The following is a 17,845-nucleotide window of genomic DNA, read 5'->3' as shown; positions in this document are numbered from 1 at the left end:
CTATGATCCCTCGTGCTAGATCATTCCACAAGAGAAAACATTCTTTCTGCATCCACCCAGTCAAGTCCCCTCAGGGTCTTATGTTTCAGTTAAGTTGCCTCTGACTGTTTTAAATTAAAAAATGATACAGGCCCAGCCTGTCTAACCTTGCCTCATAAGGCAAACCATTCATTCCAGGTATTAATCTTATAAACCTCTGAACTGCTTCCAAAGCACTGCCATCCTAAACACTCTAACCAATCCCAGTACAAAAATGTTTCTGCTGAATTCCCTATTGAATGTCTGTGCAATCTACTTAGATTAGCTCTTTACAGACTTTAAATTTTGCCAATGAACATTGCAGAGTTGTCTTTACTTTTCTCTCGTCTCATCAGAAGTAACTTATCTTTGCAATGTAGCTGAATTAATTTCAAATTGCCTTGAAGAAAGGAGAGAAACTGAGAGTGGAACTAAATGTCTCTAATTTAAGAAAAATACTCTACCATTTATGAGCTAATATTGCTGAATGACGTTAAGTCCTGACACATTTGTGGTTATTTATAAGGGTTTAAGACAGCATGTGGGGAAGGATTGTAAATGTAAACCAGGTTTGGAAATTAAGGAAAAACGCTATTGTAAAATTAATGCAAAGTTTGATTGCTGGAAAGATGTTTAAATTGATTATGTTGGACATTGATTTCATGTTATTCCCCTTCCCCAGCATCATGGTTGATTTGTGTGTGCTCATCATCTGGGTTCAGTGTGGTGCAGAGTAGCTGAGCCTTGTGCAGCTACATACTGACATTTCCCACTGAAAGGAAACATGACTTATAAGCCACAAGCTGCACTTGGGCGACCCTTCGTTTGGGTTTGCCAAAAGTGTTAACTTCTTTAAGGAAATTAGGGCTCCTGTTGGTATCCAGCCACAGGTGGAGTGTACTAAAATGTGCATCCTATCTAACTGACCACTATTGATCCTTATACTCACTCAATATACAGTATACTTGTGCACTTTGTGATTAGAAAAAAGCAATTGGACTCGCAGACTCTAGTTCCTTTCTCCAGCCTGACTCACTCACTCTTACAACAAGCCAGCTGTGTTGTGGTTACTTGCAGCATCAAATTTACTAGTATGGGTTAACATTGTAGTGTTAGAGATTAAAGCTGTGAGTTTTTGCTCTGTGTTGCTAAGCCAAACATTGGATAAGGAGTCACCAAGGTGTCTTAAGAGACTGTTTCCCTTAACCTTGAGGTATAATTATTCAAAAAGCCTTTATCTGCAGGATTTGGGCTTTTCTGCTGAATGAAGACTTGGGGCTATCTAATTTGTTAGGTGCATTAAAAAATGCTATGTCGTAATCTCATTAATGTAAAAACTAATCTGGCAGTCAGATGGATTTTGTTGCAGACGTGGTTGTGTGATTTACAAAAGCAAATTGGGAATGTGATGTTAAAAGAGCAGGGTGTTTGTAGTTTATGCCATTAGTGCAGATTTTACATGTGCGGACACTTGGTCAGCTGTTTCTCTTGCTGGGGAGACAGCCTCTCTGCTCACATCAGAGCACGAAAAAAATTGACCTTTTCAAGTTTTTATGTTCCCTCTATATTGTGCTGAGGGTTAATTTGAAACAGTTAATTCTTTGTTCCTAATTAAAACCATTTGAAGTGCCCCACCTGTAGCCCTGGCTAGCATCAGATAATTTCCCACCGGTGAAAATGATTTGCTCAATCAGTATAACTGACTGCCAAGCTAATCACTGCCTTTAACCATGGAGGTCGTGGTAGGTTCTGAAACCGTTTTTTTTAAACTCCTTGAGACAAGCTGCTGATTTTAACATTTTGATAAGACAAACAGCAGCTGCCTGATGTATCATTAAGCTGACATCTAAAAACTAACATTACTATTGTTTGGATTAGTGGTGCTGGAAGAGCACAGCAGTTCAGGCAGCATCCAACGAGCAGCAAAATCAACGTTTCGGGCAAAAGCCCTTCATAAGGGTAGATCTGGAAAAACATGAAACACCAAATTAAGTTTGAAAGTGCCTTAAACCTCATTCCAGGTCGAGGGCAGTACTCTATCCAAAGATGCGGAAATGTAAATACTTGCATTTTGTCTCAAAGTGTCTTTGAGTTTCTGTCTTCTCTCCACTCCACACCCTCCTAAAATAATGTCATTACATGAATAAACTGAGTGATCCAGTGCCATATCATGCCAACTGAAATGACTGCAGCTGTTTCTGACTCAGCTTGCATTTCTATAGCACTTTTTACGACTTTGAGACATCCTAAAATGCTTTACAGCTAATTAATTACTTTTGAGATGTCGTCACTTTTGTCATCTGGGAAGCACAACTTCACCAGCAATGTGATTATGGCCAAATAATCTGTTTGTGTAATTTTGATTGAGAGTTAAGAATTGAAAGACACCAGGGATAACTCCTCTGATCCTCTTCAAAATAATGCCACAGCATATTTCACATCCATTTGAGAGATTCGGTTTAGCATCTAATCTGAAAGATATGCATGAGTAGTCACATGTGAAGAATAGACTCCAAAGAGCAACTTGAATCCAATGTGAATCAGCACCTTGAATATGAGAATAGAGTTGGGGAGGGCAGAGAGAATAAAATAATGCTGTGGTAGGAAACTGCTACATCAGTTGTTTTGACAGATAGTTCAATTTATTTCTGCAGCTTCCCAACCCTTCACATGTGCTTCATTTCTCAGATTAATTGTGCAGAACTTTCTTTGCTGAAAAATGTCTCTCATTTTATTTTAAACACAGATTGTGAATTCCAGATCGCACAACCATGACGAAGAGATCAGCGGAAATAGAAATAGAAATAGATGGTGAGGAGAAACGGCACTGCACAGAGGAGAGGTATGCTCAGAAACATTTCCACAGGCAACACACTCTCAATGGGCTTACTGTTCAGGGCGATTGTTTTAAATTTGTAAGAATTCCTTTTGTTCACTGATTTTGTTTTCTTTCTAACAATAGAATTATTATTTTGTTTTTGACTGTGGAGAGGAACTATCTGTAGCTGGAAAACAGGGCATGTTTAGCAACAGCAAGGACAGAGCAAGTACACTTCGATGCAGAATGAAGCTCGCTTTTCTCTGCACTAAACAATCAGGTTTGACCATGACCTCCAAATTGTGGTTTGTCACCCTGGGGATAATTCTGCTTTGTTCTCCAGTCGGCTGATTTAGAACACAGGCCGAGTGTGAAGATGAGAGACCGATTTTGTGCTGTTGAATCTGGTCATAAAACCAAATTAGAAAATCCCACAAATCTTTTTACTAGTGGTCCTATTAAAGCAAGTCTCATATCCCGTCCTTCCCTGTTGTGAGCAATATACCTTCTAAGAGCTTTTTCAAGAAATCTGTCAGTATTCTGCTCAAACATTTGAGTATTTGGATTATGTTCCCTTGTGTACTGAAGACTGACAGTTGATTTGATCCAGATGTTTAAAATAGTATAATAATTTAATTGGTATTGGTGCGAGGAAACTTATCCTTTCTAATGGGGTAGTGTGAACAGTTTTAGGCCCAATATCTAAGGAAGAATTTTCTGGCCTTTGAGGAGGTTCACAAGAATGATCCCAGGAATGAAGGGCTTGTCATATGAGGAGCAGGTGAGGACTGTGCATTTGGGATGCGGCAGAGTTTAGAAGGTTGTAGCAGGGAGATCTGATTGGAACTTACAGAATACTGAGGGGCCTGGATAGAATGAGCCATGGAGAAGATGTTTCCACTGGTGGGAGAGACTCTGACCAGAGTGCACAGCTTCAGATTGAAGGGGCAACCCTTTTAAGAACTGAGCTGTGGAGGAATTTCTTCAGCTAGACAGTGATGAATCTGTGGAACTCATCACCACAGAGGGCTGTTGATGTCAAATCATTGAATGTATTTCAAACAGACACAAACTTTCTTGTGTCTGTTTGGGGATCAAGGGTTACAGAGAGAAGGCAGGAGAATGGAACTCAGAAGCATATCAGCAAAGATCGAATTGTTAAGTTCTTTTCCCAAGATTTTGCACACGAGATGCAATTTGCACACGCCAACTTCTGCAAACAGTTAAAGTTTATTAAAGCATGTACAAGTTAGGTGACCCCCCCCTTTGCCCCCCCTCGCAGGTGTGCGAAGTTGGATCAAAGTGAGGCACTCAACAAATAACACATCCCCTTTATACAAGTCAGGGGCAATGCTCAGAGATACTCTGGCCACTCCCCCACAGTCATATGCCATTCAAGACAACCCACTGTTACTCACAGTCACATGCAGCCCCAGGTATAATGGCAGGCTGAGATCATCCTCAGGGATAATGCAAATGCTGATGCCCTAATCCTGGGGAATCGTTATGCAGATGATTTCCTGACTCCGTGAGTTCCCAAGACAATGCAGATGTGATGTACCTCTGGCCAGAAAGCATTTCTGAATGGAAGAAATTGAATTGATAGTTTAACTTGGCAATAGCAGGAGAGTAATAGTAAATGACTGTCTAAATGAAGTGTAATTTCCAATGGATAGTCATCCTCATTCTTTCATGGCTGTCGTCCCCACCCAAAGGCAGTGCAGTTTAACCCTTTAATATTACATGAATGTCCAGACGGAGATTCCCATTTAATCTTAACATTACAGAATGGAGAGTAGATTCAATGGGCAGAGTGGCCTAATTCTAATCCTATATCGCATGGTCTAAATAAAGAATCAGGCAAGAAAGGTACTGCTTATCACTGGCCACTCAGCTTAATAAAAAGAATCCGGCATCCTAATCTTAAATAAATACCAGACCACTGGGGCTCAGATCAGGAAACACATTTTTGTTATATAAAAACAGTAAAAGTCTGGAATTATATACCCCAAAAATCATAGAATTGTGATGGTACAGGAGGAGGCCATTGCGCCCATTGAAATTGCCACAGCTGTCTGAGCATTTTAACCTGCTGCCAATCTCGTGCATTTTCACTGTAACCCTATATGTTGTTCTATTTAACTGATCATCAAAAGCCCCCTTAAATGCTTCAACTGAACCTATCTCCACTACAGTTCAGGCATTGTATTCTGTGTCTGAACTGCTTGCTATGTGAAAAAGTATTTATCTGCACCTCACATTTGCTTCTTTTGCAAGACTGAAACTGTGCCCTATGCTTCTCAACCCGTTTCCAATTGCAAACAGTTTCTCCCTATCCACTCTGTCCAGACCCCTGATTTTGTAAACTTCAATCAAACACTCTCCAAAGAAAACAATCCCAACTTTTTCAGTTTTTCTTCTTGACTGAAATGTCTCATCACTGGAACCATTTTCTTAAACATCCTCTTCACTCTCCAGTACATTTGCATCCTTCCAATAGAATGTGCCACACAATGCTGCATCTGAGGCCTAACCTTCTCTTAGATACGATCATCATAACCTTCTTGCACTTGTACTGTACGACCCTATAAATGAAACCTAGAATAGTTATGCTTTATTAACAGCTCTTTCTACCTATCCTACCTCTCTTTAATGATCTGTGTATGTAAACACCTACGTCTCCTTGCACCAGCAAACCCTTTGGATCAGTACCCTTTACTTTCTACTTATTCAGTATGTTCTTTGTACACTTCTCTGCATTGTACTCCATTTGAAATCTATGCCCCACTCTGCCAAAGTGTTGGTGTCTTTTTGAAGTTCTACACTGCCCTTCTCGTAGTTTACAATTCTCCAAGTTTGTCATCCTCAAACTTTGAAATTACACGTAACAATTTAGATCAATAATTTCTAATCAGCCTGTCTAGAGATATTATTGTACACCTCTAGAGCAGGTGGGATTTGAACTCTTTCCTCCTGGCTCAGAGGTAGATGCACTGGAGCTTACATTTTTCATTAGCTAAGCGAGATGGAGCCACAATAGGCAAATAGAATTAAGATGTTGATTGACCACAATCTATTTGAATAGTGCCGTAAACTCAAAAGCAACCTGTCGGAATAGGAGATGTCGACCAAGATGAGTTGTTGAGACTAGATACCTGGTTTATTCTTCTATTACAGGAACCTGCGCAAAATTTAATCTCAGTTGCTCACTTTTTAGAACAATTTTAATTATGAACTAGAATAAACTTTTTTTTGTTTGAAGTTTTTGATCTTTCTATTTGTTTTTTCAGCATTGCAGAGCAAACAACCATCACCACAGCAGAGTTTGTGAGCCAGTCCATTGATATCAATGAGCCCATTGGAAACCTCAAGAAGCTGTTAGAACCGCGTCTTCAGTGTTCCTTGGAAGCGCACGAGATTTGTCTGCAAGATATTCTGGTAAACAATAAGATTTTAAAAACATTTTATTAGGAGAGTCAAAATATCTTGTGTTGCACTCAGTGACATTGGAAGAAAATGGCTGTTCAGTTTCCTACACAGATAAATTCCTACTCCATATTGTTTGTGCGAGGTGTTCCTCAGCAAGGGCCAATCCACTGAATCTATTCATAGGGCTTTCTTTTTGGTTTGCTTCAAGGAGCTATGGATAGAGAGTGAAAGCCACTTTGCCATAATGCAGGGAAACTAGAAGCTATATCTCTTGTTTCCTTCTGCAGCTTCAGTAGTTCATCACAACCTGCCTCTTTGATTCCGTTTTGTTACAAACTCATAAATGAGGAACAGGAGTAGGCCACTCGGCCCCTCTAATTTCTTTCTTATCAGTTACTTCTATTAATTTCTCTCTTGTCCTGCTCGAGTCCTGCAGTACCATTTTAGCACCTCCCATGGCATGTCTTTTTAAACTCCACAACAGGATGTGGGCATAGCTGCCAAGACCAGCATTTTATTGTGCTTTCTTATACTGCTGGAAGCTGTCGGCTCCTTCAGGAAGCCTTTTTAAGTCCGTCTCATTCTTGTGGGCCTGGAGAGACAAAGCTCAGCTCGGATCAGATTTCCTTTTCACAAAAGATGATTTCCTTGTTTGCTGATGAAGTATTGTTAATGTAAAATTGTCAGGATGAGGAGAGATTTAACATAAACCTCACTGGGACCGTTACTGGGCTACAGAATTCCCTGATAAAGGATATTGGATTGCTTCAACAAGGAGGGAATACTTAGAAAATGGATCAAATTGTGTCCATTAGTGCGGTAAATTTGAATCTTCTAATTATTTTACTGAGCATCTTTCATTAAACTTGTGCGTTGCTTGGCTAAAAAAGGAGAAAAGATAATAGCTTCTTGTTTTTTCATTTGATACTTCTGATAAGAAGCTTATAGAATCATAGAATCCCTACAGTGTGGAAACAGGCCTTATGACCCAGCAAGTCCACATGGACCCTCAGAGTATCCCACCCAAACCTATTATTCAACATTTGCCCCTGACGAATGCACCAAACCTACACATCCCTGAACACTATGGGCAATTTAGACTGGCCAATTCACCTAACCTGCACATCTTTGAATTGTGGGAGGAAACTGGAGCATCCGGGAGAAACGCATGCAGACATGGGGAGAGTATGCAAACACCACGCAGACAGTGCCTGGAATTGAACCTGGATCCCTGGCACTGTGAGGCAGCAATGCTAATCACTGAGCCACCCCCAATTTTATTTCTTCCCAGACTGCCTCACTGCGATACTAGCTACAGGCCACTCTTCCCAGCACTCTTCTTAATGTCCCTTTTCCAGTAGAGAGTACTCAAGTTGCCGTTTTCTCTTTTGTGATATGGACAGTAGTTTAGCTTCTCCTTCATTTCAAGTTTCAACATTAATAATCATCAACTTTTCCTTCTACTGTAGAATAACATCAGATGAATTAGACTTGGAATGCCCTGCGAATCAAAGAATGTTTCTTGCTTTGTCATCTTACATTTTAGCTGGATCCAAATCGTAGTTTGTTTGACCAAGGAGTGAAAACTGATGGCACTGTTCAGCTCAGCGTGGAAGTCATTTCCAGACAAGGTAAATTTGGTCTAAAACTTGTAACAGCTTGACCTTGCATTGCATGCTGTGCTCAAGACTTACATTTTTTTCCTATTCAGGAAGCATGATCTAACCAGACTGATTGATTGATTGCAAGGATCTTAATCAGAAATGTTTGGAATATTCCCAGATTGATTTTTTTTTACTCTGCCTCCTCATCACCCTCCTCCCTCCAGCTGTCAAGAGTCTTACTGGACCTGCATTAGGAGCATGTTTAGAATGCTAGCTTAATGTGCTGGTAATCTTGTGTCAGTGGGCTACTGGTGATAGCCCCAAGTTAAATTTCTACCTTTGCCAAGACTGGTTGCCAGGCAGATGAAAGATCAGCTTTTGATGTTTCCTAGACTTTTTCCTATAGTATTTGAATTCATTTTACAATTCCCACCAGTTTAGCCACCTCTCCTCGCCCACTGCGGACCCTAGGAGCACTGAGGCCATGGTAGAGGGCCTGCAAAAACTCAGAAGCCTAGATGGGATCAGTTAGCTTGACCAAAACCAGAAACTGACCCTGCTGTTTCCTCTGTTGATACTGTGTTCTCTTGTTTAGAATACAGAGGAACCTCGTTTATCTGAATATCGGATTATCTGGCAAGATCGCAAGGTCCCAATGCTTGGCTAAACTGTTATCCGACATTCGATTATCTGGAATTCATTTAACCGAAAGAAATTCTCCCTGCCCATGTCCTTCAGATAATCCAAGTTCCTCTGTATACATCATTGAAACTGACCATTCCATCTATTGGTCAACAAAAGTCTCCTCCTATTCCTCTTCATCTAGCCTCAAAAGTATATCTTTCATCTTGTTCATTCATAGGATGTGGATGAATGGGTTAGGGCTTGGCTACCTTTTGCTGCCTATCCATAATTGTTCTGGAGACGCTCAGGCAATGAGCTACCTTCCCAAACCACTGCAGTCCAAGTGGTGTGGTTCACCAATGTACCGATAGGGAGCAAGTTCCAGGAGTTGGTCCAGAGATCATGAAGGAGTGGCAGTATATTTCCAAGTAGCCACCAACTCATCACCACCTTCTCAAAAGTAACGTGATTCACCAGGATGTTACCTGGGCTGGAAAGTCTCAGTTAAGAGAGACTGGACAGGCTGAGTTTGTTTACCTTGGAGCAGAGGAGGTTGAGAAGGGGAAGGGGCATCTGATTGAGGTATACAAAATTGTGAGAGTCACAGAGAGAGTAGATCATGAGATCCTTACCCCCATGGCAGACATGTCTAAGAATAGAGAGCATAGGTTTAAGGTGGTTTAGAGCAGATCTGTAGAGAAAAAAAAAAGTTGTAGAAATATAGACTGTGCTGCCTGAGAAGGTGGTGAGGCAGACATACTCCCATCTCGATAAGCACTCAAACTGCCAGGGTATAGCAGGCAATGGACCAGGTTCAGTGAAATGGGATTAGTGTGGTTTGGTGTTTGTTGGTCGGCATAGATGTGGTGGGCCGAAAGCCCTGTTTCTGTGCTGTATGACTCGATAAATAAGGATTGGCAATAAATACTGGTTCGGCCAGCAAAACCCACGTCCCATGAGTGAATAAGACAAAAGTCCGATGGTATGGAGGGGACCTTACTGATGGTAGTGTTCCCATGTATTTGCTGCTCTGGGTCCTTCTGAGTGGTAGTGATTATGGGTTTGGAAGGTTCTGTCGGAAGAGCCTTGGTGAGTTGCTGCAGTGCGTCTTGTAGGTGGTACGTACTGCTGCATCTGTGCAGTGGGCAAGGGAGTGAATGATGGTGGATGGGGTGCCAGTCGAGTAGTCTCCTTTGACCTGGTTGGTGTCAAGACTGTTCAGTATTGTTGGAGCTGGAACATCCAGGCAATGGAGAGTATTCCGTCATGCTCCTGATCTGTGCCTTGTGTACAGTGGACAGGTTTTGGGGAGTCAGAAGCAGAATTCTGAGCTATCTTGTTGCCATTGTATTTATATGCCTTCTTCCAGTTTAGTTTTAGGTCAGTGGTTAGCACTAAGTTGTTAATGCGGAGGGATTCAATGATGGAAACACCATTGAATTGTCGAGGGGCAGTGGTTGTCTCCTGTCTTGTTGACAACGGTATGTGAGATTGTTACTTGCCACTAATTTGCCCAAGTCTGGATATTGTCCACATCTTACTACATGGATTGCTTCAGTATCCGAAGAGTCAGAAATGGTGCTTGGTCAGGTGCTGCCTTGATGAAAAAGGGCAACCATCCATGTCTCCCACCTAGAGTTTTTTGTCCATGTTTGGACCAAGGCTATAATGAGGTCAGGGGCTGAATGGGCTGGGCAAAGCCCAAACTCAGCACGGTGGACAGTTATTATTGACTAGGTCAACATGATTGCTGGGCCTCTTGCTGAGATACTTGTATCATCAATAGTCACAGGTGAGGTGCCGAAAGACTGGAAGTTGGCTAACGTGGTGCCACTATTTAAGAAAGGTGATGGGGACAAGTCAGGGAACTATAGACCGGTGAGCCTGACGTCGGTGGTGAGCAAGTTGTTGGAGGGAATCCTGAGGGACAGGATGTACATGTATTTGGAAAGGCAAGGGCTGATTAGGGATAGTCAACATGGAAATCATGTCTCACAAACGATTGAGTTTTTTGAAGAGGTAACAAAGAAGATTGATGAGGGCAGAGTGGTGGACGTGATCTACATGGACGTCAGTAAGGCATTCGACAAGGTTCCCAATGGGAGACTGATTAGCAAGGTTAGATCTCATGGAATACAGGGAAGACTTGCCGTTTGGATGCAGAACTGGCTCAAATGTAGAAGACAGAGGCTGGTGGTGGAGGGTTGTTTTTCAAACTGGAGGCCTGTAACCAGTGGAGTGCCACAGGGATCGGTGCTGGGTCCTCTACTTTTTATCATTTATATAAATGATTTGGATGTGAGCATAAGAGGTACAGTTAGTAAGTTTGCAGATGACACCAAAATTGGAGGTGTAGTGGACAGCGAAGAAGATAACCTCAGATTACAACAGGATCTTGATCAGATGAGCCAGTGGGCTGAGGAATGGCAGATGGAGTTTAAATAAATGTGAGGTGGTGCATTTTGGGAAAGCAAGTCTTAGCAGAATTTATACACTGAATGGTAAGATTAGATTACTTACAGTGTGGAAACAGGCCCTTCGGCCCAACAAGTCCACACCGCCCCGCCGAAGTGCAACCCACCCATACCCCTACATCTACCCCTTAACTAACACTACGGGCAATTTAGCATGGCCAATTCACCTGACCTGCACATCTTTGGAGTGTGGGAGGAAGCCAGAGCACCCGGAGGAAACCCACGCAGACACGGGGAGAATGTGCAAACTCCACACAGTCAGTCGCCTGAGGCGGGAATTGAACCCGGGTCTCTGGCACTGTGAGGCAGCAGTGCTAACCACTGTGACACCGTGCCGCCCACCAAGGGCCTAGGGAGTGTTGCTGAACAAAGAGACTTTGGAGCGCGGGTTCATAGCTCCTTGAAAGTGGAGTCACCGGTAGATAGGATAGCGAAGAAGGCATTTGGTATGCTTTCCTTTATTGGTCAGAGTACTGAGTACAGGAGTTGAGAGGTCATGTTGCAGCTGCGCAGGACATTGGTTTGGCCACTGTTGGAATATTGCATGCAATTCTGTTCTCCTTCTTATCAGAAGGAAGTTGTGAAACTTGAAAGGGTTGAGAAAAGATTTACAAGGATGTTGTCAGGGTTGGAGGGTTTGACCTGTAGGGAAGAGTTTGAATAGCCTGGGGCTGTTTTCCCTGGAACGTCGGAGGCTGAGGGGTGACCTTATAGAGGTTTATGAAATCATAAGGGGCTTGGATAGGGTAAATGGACAAGGTCTTTTCCCATGGGGTGGGGGAGTTCAGAACTAGAGGGCATAGGTTTAGGGTGAGAGGGGAAAGATATAAAAGAAACCGAAATGGCAATTGTTTCGTGCTGAGGGTGGTGCGTGTATGGAATGAGCTGCCAGAGGAAGTGATAGAGGCTGGTACAATTGCAACATTTAAAAGGCATCTGGATGGGTATATGAATAGGAAGGGCTTGGAGGGTTATGGGCCAGGTGCTGGCAGATAGGACTAGATTGGGTTGGGATATCTGATCGGCACGGATGAGTTGGACCGAAGGGTTTGTTTTCGTGCCGTACATCTTTATGACTCTAAGTGACACTTCATAACATTGTTACCAACACGTTCCACCATTTGTGGATGATGGTGAGTGGACTGATTTGGTCAGGTTAGATTTGTCGTGTTTTAATGAACACGACATATCTGACCTATTTTCCACATTGTCGGTAGGTGCCTGAGTTGAAACTGAAGAAGGGCTTATGTCTGAAACGTCGATTCTCCTGCTCCTTAGATGCTGCCTGACCTGCTGCCCTTTTCCAGCAACACATTTTTCAACTTTGATCTCCAGCATCTGCAGTCCTCACTTTCTCCTGAGTTGAAGCTGTATTGAAACAGTTTGTCTAGGGGTGTGACAAGTTCTGAAACGCAAGCTTTCAATACTGTTGCCAGTATATAGTTAGTGCTAATAGACTTTGTAGCAGCTGATAATTTTCCACCATTTCTTTGATGTCACGTGGAATGAATTGTTGCTGGGCTGGCATTGATGATGCTGGCGAGCTCCAGAGGTAGTCTGAGCTGGATCTCGGACTCTGCATTTCTGGATGAAGTTGATTGCAAATGTTAGTCTAATCTTTTGCACTGACGTGCTAGGCTCCTCAGTTTTTGAGAATTAGGATGTTTCCAGAAGCAGTACCTTAAGTTTTTTTTTCATTCATTTGCCTAAAACAGTTCACATCTGGATGTGGCAGGACTGATTGTGGGATCATTAGCCCTGTCTGTCACACACTGCTTTGTTGCTTGGCATGCCCAAAGTTCCTGTGTTGTACTTGACCAGGTTGACAGTTCACTTTTGTTTAAGACATTCCTGGTAGTGCTTCTCCTGGCATGCCCTCCGATATTTTTCATTGAACCAGGATTGACCTTCCACTGGATGGTAGTGAAAGAATGGGGGCATATGCAGTGACATAAGATTCTGCATTGCGACTTAATAGAATTCTGCTCATGGCCCAAAGAGCCTCCTGGGTGCCTTATCTTGAGATGCTAGATGTGTTTGAATCTATCTCATTCAGCATGGTAGTGGTGCCACGTGGCATGATGAAGGGTATCGTTGATCTGAAGGTGGACTTAGAATTCACAAAGGCCATACGGTATAATGGTCACTCCTACTGATACTATCATGGGCAGGTGTATCTACTCCAAGTAAGTTCGTGCGGATGAGGTTGTCTCACCACCTGCTAAAGGCCTAGTCTAGCAGCTATGACATCAGTCCATAGTATGGTACCAAGCTACTCTTGGTAATTTGAAATCCTCCCAACAAGAGTGCATTCTCTACCCTTGCCTCCAACAGTGCAACTTCATAGTGGTGTTTAACAGAGATTGGAGTTTAAGACCATAAGACATAGGAGTGGAAGTAAGGCCATTCGGCCCATTGAGTCTACTCCACCATTTCAATCATAGCTGATGAGCATTTCAACTCCAATTACCCGCGCTCTCCCTGTAGCCCTTAATTCCTTGTGAGATCAAGAATTGATCAATTCTGTCTTTAAGACATTTAACATCCCAGCCTCCATTGTGCTCCGTGGCAATGAATTCCACAGGTCCACCACTGTCTGGCTGAAGAAATGTCTCATTATTTCCATTCTAAATTGACCCGCTCAAATTCTACGGCTGTGCCCATGGGTCCTAGTCTCCCTGCCAAACGGAAACGGTTTGGTGATCAGTAGGTGGTAATCGGCAAGAGGTTTTCTTGCCTGTGTTGATCTGATGGCCGTAATGCTATTTAGGTCCAGAGTCATGTGGGAGGACTCCCAGGGCAACTTCCTTCCAATTGTATAATGCTATGCCACCACCTGTGAAGGACCTGTCCTGTTGGTAGAACAGGACATACCCAGGATTGGTGATGATGGTGTCTGAGGCACTCGGCAAATACATTCTGACTGAAGGCACTTACATGTTTAATCCTCTCTCGAAATAAAGCTCAGTCCTTCTTATCTTTACAACCTTGTCACCTTACTACTCGTGATTTGTCTGTTAACATAATTCCTCTACTCTTTTTAGCTTTTTATTTTGAAAAAGATTCCTTGTTCATCCCCTGCCTCACCTTTACTTGCACAGTTAATCTGCCAGTTACATGCAAATTTATTAAAGTAATCCTGTAGTTTGACTATTTGTTTATCCCTTGTTGAAGGGGGGGGGGGTTAGGGTGGTTGTCTTATCTGAATGTTGTTCGTTAAGGATTGTTAACGTTTAGCAGGAGTGGAGCCGAAGCTCAACATCCTGGAGATTGTGAAGCCGGTTGAAACAGTTGAGGTTGTCATCGATCCTGATGCGGCACACCATGCAGGTGCCGAGGCCCAGCTTGTGGAGGAGGCACAAGTGATCACATTGGACGGCTCAAAACAACTGACAGCTATACCAGACGAGACGTCTGAGCAAGTGACACGATGGGCAGCAGCCCTCGAGGGTTATCGGAAAGAGCAGGAGCACCTTGGAATACCATATGGTAGGAAATTGACTTTACGTAGAATTGTGTGTAAGCAGCATTTCAGGTCAGAAATGGGCGTTCAGTCCCAACTGGTTTATGCCAGTGACTGTTTCACATCAACCACCTTCCTTCATCTCGACCTATTAACCTATCTTTCTCTTTCTTTACCAGAAGTTACTTAGATTCTCAGGAAATGTGTGAATGCTGTTTTCCTCCACTGCTCCATGTTGTAGCAGATTCTTGTGATGTATAAGTGGGCTGTGTTTTCTCGTTTTTTTTGTAAGGCTGATGTGATTGCCAGTGCCACCACTTGGTGGAGCAGAGCAGCCCACAAAAGGTAAGAGTTGCATCTGACTGTGACAAAAACAGCCATGTCTTTTGCTCGAAATTTATTCCAAGCAGGACACAAATAAGCAGATCACCACAGCTTCTTGCAGTAAGTTTTAAACTAGCTGAAATGTGCAGGAAATCACAGCAACTACTGTAATGGGTCTGTAAACTTGTTGCAAATTGGGGCTTCTATGACTGTTAAGTGGCTTCTGAGTTACGACACTGCAGAATTGCAAAGAAATTTACATATTGTTTCTGCCCCACTGAACTTGATTCTTCCTATTTTCACTCAATTTCCTCACTCCTCCCCAGCCTTCATTTGGTCTCTTCCCACCTTCATTCACGAGTTCTGAAGAAGAGTCACATCAGACTCGAAACATTAACTCTGTTTCTCTCTCCACAGATGATGCCAGACCGACTGAGTTGTTCCAGCATTTTCTGTGCTTGTTCCTGGAACTCCTTACCTAGCTATGCTACAGATATAACATACCGGAAAGTTTGCAACAATTCAAGTAGGCAGCTCACCACATATGTTTCCAGGGCAATCAGGAATAGACAACAAATCTTTTGCCAGTGATGTCAACATCCCACAAGAAAAATAAAACAATAAGTATAACGTCAACATCATGTCCATTGTGAGAAGAGAAGAAACCCTTCTAATATACTTGTTTGGCATTTTTTACTCAATGTCAAATTTACAGAGACTTCCTGAATGCGATTAGCCATTTGGATGTAATTTCAGGCTGTGATCCAGGCATAAATCTGTCTGAAGTCTTATAAAGCAGGACCTTGTAACTAGCAAGCTCTCTCTTTTATGTCTACATTGAATAGTTTTCACTATTTAAAAACTTTGATTAATTTACCAGAATGACGACAATTTGTAATTAAATACCCAGTTTAGTTCATATAATATTGAAAACTAACCGACTGTAAACATTTTCCAAATGTCACCTCCTAAGGCATTTGATCTAGAGTTATTTTTAGTTGGGATTAGGGCATTATTCTAGATTTCTCTTCCTGTCCTCTTCTCCAATTCATGGTATTTCCTAAGACAAGGGGATGGACTGGAAATTCTTTCTACCCCAAGTGACAGTTGATGGTCAATATGACTAAATGAGTGCTAACTTTAATCTGTTGTGGTAAAACACAGATCTTTCACTTCCGACTGTATCATAATATCTGAGTTGAGGTCAGCAGCTTGCTGTCTAGTGTGTAATGCAGCATTAACCCAGATCCTAGCACTCGAGCAGAGTTCGTTAGTATTTAAAGGTACCGTGCTATTCTGCTGAAGCATCACATTGAAATGCTGTTCTCTTCACACTCCATAAGAGTTTGCTGAGCTGCAAATATTTAGCAGGTTTGAGGTGTTTCACTTGGTCTCATTGCCCCAGACAAGGACAAGCAAGCAAGCAACTGTCACTGACAATGCATTTGATGTCAGAATCGAGCTTTGCTACACAAGCTGTCATAGTCAGATGGTCAGCTGACTGTCACAGCCAAAGGCGCACATAATGGGCAATTGAACATGGTATCAAATGATGACTGACACCTAGGAAACTGTGCGCCAACAATGAGTCAACCACTTGGCAGGGGATGAAAGAGGGGGATTAAAGCCAAACCTTCAATTTAGAAAATGCTTGTTTTGGTCCACTTTGCTTTTTGAAAGCCCTGTCGGAATTTCAACAATTTATTTCCAGAGTGACTCATCAAAATCGGCTGCATCCTAGAGCTCCATAACATGACCTACCTCTCGGCAAGTGTCAACATGCTCGTGCCTGATCTGTTGTTGTGAAAATTTACCCAGCTTTATCTCCAGTTTCTGATGTATATATTTAAATTCCACGTTGTTAAGACCAAGAGTGGGATTGGTGCAATAGTTAGATATGACCTTCCATTAGGAACTCAGGATCTGGAATCACTTGTTGCGTGTGAGGAGTACTAGAGGAAAGAAGTAACTAGAGGAAAGAAGTCCCTACAGATGTTGTCTGTAGGGCCTGTAACAGTAACCACAATGTAGCACAAACTATACAGGACGCAATCTTGAGTGTTCATGATAAAGGTATCGCAATAATCATGAGTGAGTTGAACTACCTGGAAAAATCAGATTGGCAATATTAGCCTGGGTGCGAAGTTGCTAGACTGCGTTCAAGCGTTTCGTAGAGCAGAACATTTTGGAACCTCCCAGAGAGCAGCTTATGTTCAGATTGTATTGTGAAATGTGACAGGGTTATTTAATGATCTCAGAGTTAAAGCAGCATTAGGTAGCAGTGGCCACAATATCATTTGGCTTTGCATTCAGTTTAAAAGGGAGATTTGATCTAAGGCCATTGTTTTAACCTTAACTGAGAGCATCTATGAGGGCATGCAAGCTGAACCAGCTGAAGTCAACTGGCATAGTAGGCTAGGGGACAGATCAATAACAAAACAGTGGCAGATACTTTACATCTGTGGGAAGGATGTAAATTCATTAGACATAGTTCTTAGGATATTGACTAGATTGGTACATGGAAACAGTGTATTATCTTACAAGGGTAAGCTGGGTAGGTTGGGTCTGTTTCAACTTGAGTTTAGAGGTTTGAGGAGTCACTTGATTGATGTGTTAAGACCCTGAATGGTCTTAACAAGATTGACGTGGAACAGGTGTTTCTGTTGGGAATCCAGAACGAGGTGACATAGTTTTCAAATTAATGGTGACCCTTTCAGGATAGAGATGAGAATTGTGCAAGTGAGTGTTGTGCAACTTTTGAACTTTCTCCTTCAGGACATGGTAGAGGTGTTGTGGGGGGGGAATATTCTTAAGGCAAAGGTGACTAGTTTCTTAATAAGCAAAAAAACGTTATCACGTGGATGGTAATGTGGAATTCAAAATAGAAACAAATCAGCCATGATCTCAATAGTTGGATAGGCTCAAGGACCTAAACAGTCTGCTTCTGTTCCTGTTTTGCACAACCATGTGTTTGAAAGACCAGGCCAATAAAGCAAAAATGTAACTGCAACCAAACAGGTCAGGACATCAAGTTCTCACTTAGTTTTGTCCTATCTTGCTTTCGAATCAGTTGCCATTGCTGGTACGGCAC

General features: G+C 42.4%; 1 protein-coding gene across 3 annotated transcripts in view; it reads left to right on the top strand.

Moving 5' to 3' along the window:
- Positions 1-17,845, top strand: part of gabpa (GA binding protein transcription factor subunit alpha) — a 68,190-nt gene that overhangs the window by 24,851 nt on the left and 25,494 nt on the right. For 2 of the 3 annotated variants that reach the window (XM_072585735.1, XM_072585736.1), the window contains 4 exons: positions 2,765-2,860; positions 6,127-6,274; positions 7,812-7,896; positions 14,205-14,456. In XM_072585735.1, the coding sequence (XP_072441836.1) occupies positions 2,790-2,860; positions 6,127-6,274; positions 7,812-7,896; positions 14,205-14,456 (556 nt within the window). In that variant the 5' untranslated portion in view covers positions 2,765-2,789. The remainder of the gene's footprint in view (positions 1-2,764; positions 2,861-6,126; positions 6,275-7,811; positions 7,897-14,204; positions 14,457-17,845) is intronic. The other variant, XM_072585737.1, reaches the window with a different exon arrangement.

The sequence above is a fragment of the Chiloscyllium punctatum genome, chromosome 15 (genome assembly GCF_047496795.1).
Source record: "Chiloscyllium punctatum isolate Juve2018m chromosome 15, sChiPun1.3, whole genome shotgun sequence".
Classification (NCBI taxonomy): Eukaryota; Metazoa; Chordata; class Chondrichthyes; order Orectolobiformes; family Hemiscylliidae; genus Chiloscyllium; species Chiloscyllium punctatum.
Note: the sequence above shows the minus strand (reverse complement) of the source record. Positions and strands in the feature narration are given on the sequence as shown.